The 3,710-nt window shown below is 46.5% G+C and overlaps 1 protein-coding gene across 1 annotated transcript; it reads right to left on the reverse strand.

Moving 5' to 3' along the window:
- Positions 1 to 1,298: 1,298 nt before the first annotated feature.
- On the reverse strand, positions 1,299 to 3,406 carry arl4cb (ADP-ribosylation factor-like 4Cb). The gene has a single exon (XM_043693094.1). The coding sequence runs from the start codon at positions 2,870 to 2,872 to the stop codon at positions 2,294 to 2,296; it is 579 nt and encodes a 192-aa protein (XP_043549029.1). The 5' UTR covers positions 2,873 to 3,406; the 3' UTR covers positions 1,299 to 2,293.
- Between the last annotated feature and the right edge of the window lie 304 nt (positions 3,407 to 3,710).

Below are 3,710 nucleotides of genomic sequence, written 5' to 3' on the forward strand. Positions count from 1 at the left end.
TCCTAATTGAGAGTTCGACAGGTGAGCTGAGAGTTGAATCTTGTAACTCTGTAAATCCTGACTGATTTGTGTAGCAGTACATACCTATTCATGACCTGTTATTTATGCATCAGGATGAAACAGGTTTTGTTCATGGTCTGACTGGTTGGGCTACTTAAAGTACAAGAATGTTTAAATTAGTGGCACTGACTACAAACAGCGATGGGTCTTGTCACAAGATGAGACTTGTACTTATGGATTTTTGCTTCCTCTATTTAGTGTGGGAGGTTCAAAAGACAGAATTCTTTCATTATTAATATGGGGGTTGAGAGGAGGAGAAATTCTACAAGGAAAATATTCCATTCCTCCCCACACCAACCCCTCCCCCTGCCATGCAGATAGACTGTGGAGGCAGATCTGTCATCTTCATTCAGTCTCTGTCTGCAGCTTAACTCAAGCAGATTTATTGGCAATTGGTTTGTGTGTTTTGTGGCATACAGCTCAGCTGGAGCTGAAACCCCAGGCGTTTGCTATTGAGTGGCACATGTGCTTGCCTTCCTTTGAAACCCCCACTGACACCAAATTGTCACTCAATTTCCTTTTACTGTTTTGAAGGGCATCCGTGCAATAATGAAGGATCTGCAACATATCAAAACAAAATGATTTCAGGGAATTTAAGGATGATGTGCCCTATTTACGGTGACTTTCTTAGGAGATTGTATCCCAGCAGCATGGCTTAAATCAGAAACCAGGGTGGTTTCTCTCCCCAAACAGTTGTCAGTTACCAGTTATTTTACCTTCCAGCACTGCCATATCCTGCACAAAACCATCCATTTGCAGATCAAAAATCTTTGGCACTGCTTCGCCTGCAGTTCTAAAGCAAATCAAGGGGGTGGTGGAGGGGTATCACTTGCAATCCTTCATCAAAACCAGTCCTTGCACCAGAATTAGACTTAGAACAAAATTTCACTCCAGCTGCCATATTGAGTGTCTCAGGACAATCCTAAAATAAATGTGTTGTGTTCTAACTGTGTTGATCTAATATTTGCAAATGTTATTCCATCTACTGATGTGAATGCAGCACAAGTGCGTGGTTTCCTGAGAATACTGGAGCTCTGTGCTGGTGCAATTGTAATCTTAATTGCATTTTTTTTTACAAATTCTTAACCAGTAAAGTCTTACAAGTCATTGCAAAGTAAAATGGTATATAACAAGGTCAGAGGGGAGGAAGAGAAATGGAAAAGAGGGCAGGCCAGTGAAGATAAAAATAACAAGAGAAGAGTTGACCTCGGGCAAGGACAGAAAACACCACATGATTCTTTTATCACAAGGGTTTGTTTTATTATCCCAAGTTCATAATTCATCCTTACCGCCAACTATATTGGTAAAAGACATTTTTAAAGTACCAAATGCAGATAAATACATAAGAGTACATAATGAAATAAAGGTGAGGGCCAGCCTTACCTAAGTCAGTTTAATAATCGACTAAAAAATGTTAAACTTAAGAAGGTATAGCCAAAGAGGAGCTGCAAAAGATAAGGGCCTCCATTCTGCACATTAGCCGATCTTTGTCCTGCCCACTGATTCTCTCAAGTGGCCCAGGGAGCTCACAGGCGGCTTTTACAACAGGTTCCACAAAACCGATTAAGAGCAGAATCTCAATTCTTTTCCTCAGAACACGTCGTCTTTCCAACAGTCGAAGCCAAGTGGGGGGGGGGGGGGGGGTGAAAGAAACTAAAACGCAGCGAATTGGACGGTGGATCCATTTTCTGGGAAAACACAAATACTGGAAGGGATTGTCTTTCCTTTTTTTTTGTACGAAATCTATTCGAAAACGTCCCACGCTCGAGAGCAGTCTTAAAGTGACCAGGCAATATCTCTTCATCTTCCCAGAATGAAGTGTGGCGGCGGCACATGTCCTTAAGTGGCTGACCAGGAGGGGAAAGCAAGCACACAGAGAGAGAGAGAGAGAATAAAAAACCCTCAGTGCATTCATAGTTCTTTCGGGTTTTGTTTTCCTTCTTGTGAAGCAAAAACCCCCCAAGTGCTTGCATTCCCCTCCCCAGTGCAGTGTGCTCAGCACCAACATCTAGTGTCCGGGGAATGGTGCAATTAAACAGGTTTCGATCCTGGCTCTCTGCACTCTTGCAACAGTCTAATCATGCCATCTGACGGTTGTCTTATTATTTATGTTAAATAAATATATATATATATAATCCATATATAGATCGATCTGCACGTTTACTACAGTACCTTTGGAGCTCTCAATCACAAAGTCATTTCCTTTTCCCCAAATATTTGTCTCCGTGTGCGCTCAGCGTTTCTTCTTCTGCCTCAGGGCTTTCCTCCGTTTCACAATCATCTCGTAGAGTTTGTCCATGCCCTCGGGCAGCCCTTCTCCAATGATGGCACAGGCGGGCTGCACATGCCAAGGGGTGGAGGGGCAGAGCTCCTGCAGCGCCAGCTGCCTCTCGATGTCGCCCACCGGCAGGGACTTGGGCAGGTCCTGCTTGTTGGCGATGACCAGCAGTGGGGTGCCCTGGTTCTCCGAGATCCTGGTGATCTTGTGCAGCTCGGTCTTGGCTTCCTCCAGGCGGTCCACGTCCACCGAGTCCACCACGTAGATGATGCCGTCGGTGCAGCGGCTGTACGACTTCCAGAGCGGCCTCAGCTTCTCCTGACCGCCCACGTCCCAGAAGTGGCAGCTGATGCCCTTGGTGGTGCCGTTGCCGAGCCTGATCTTCTCGGTGTTGAAGCCGATGGTGGGCACCGTGTTGACGAACTCGTTGAACTTGAGCCGGTACAGGACGGTGGTCTTGCCCGCCGAGTCCAGCCCCAACATGACAATGTGCAGGGACTGAAACGCCGACACGTTGGAGAAACTGTTGCCCATTTCTCGGGGTTTTCTTTTCCTCCCCCCACCCCACCCCCCCCACCCCCTTCCTTAATGCGTGTGCCCCAAAGGATGGCACTTAGTCCTTCAGCTGGTATCGATCCGTCCCCCACAAATACTCAAACAGCAACCTCCCACTTCGACACCACCGCATCTGCAGTTTGGCAGCTTCTCACTCTCATCTCGGCGCACACGTCCCTCCCACCCCAAGCCCCCTTCAAAAATAAATAACCAACAAAAAACAAATTTTTTTTTTTAAAAAAACACAAAATCCGAGCAATGAAGTTACCGCGCGTCCCGGTTTAAATTGTGACAGGGGAGTTGCAAAGGTTCATTGAGGTGTCCCTGTTCTCGCTGATGTTGTAAAGCGCAGAGATCCCTCTCTCTCTTCCCCACTCCCTCTCTCTCTCTCTCTCAGACACAGACAGTAATGACACAGAACCGCAGTAGCATCCCTCCACCCCCCACAACCCTTGTCAGGTCACTGTAGCTTCCGCCTACACAAAATCCCGAGTCGACTTTAGCGCCACCCCTTTCTTCACATACCCAGTTCCCGGCGCTCTAACCTCCCTGCAGTTCGCGCTGTCCGTCAGGGTTAGAGTTCACTCGTCAGACGAAACCTACACCCCCCCTCCTCAAAAAGAAACATACAAGTGCACATTGGTTCTGTTTGCAACCCAACTTGGAAGCGACGAGTCATTTGTTTAGTTATTTAAAGTAAATATTTGGTAAACCTCTTCTGTTTTCCTTGCTAAACCTTTCAAGAGAGAGGTCATTGGACTAAAGCAAATGCCAACAGAAGATTGTCACCAAGGCAATGCTGTGTTGTAAGATTTGT

The sequence above is a fragment of the Chiloscyllium plagiosum genome, chromosome 7 (assembly GCF_004010195.1).
Source record: "Chiloscyllium plagiosum isolate BGI_BamShark_2017 chromosome 7, ASM401019v2, whole genome shotgun sequence".
Classification (NCBI taxonomy): Eukaryota; Metazoa; Chordata; class Chondrichthyes; order Orectolobiformes; family Hemiscylliidae; genus Chiloscyllium; species Chiloscyllium plagiosum.

Bases quoted from the DNA above. Each gene is read 5' to 3' on its own strand.
- arl4cb (XM_043693094.1), bottom strand. From the start codon at position 2,872: ATGGGCAACAGTTTCTCCAACGTGTCGGCGTTTCAGTCCCTGCACATT.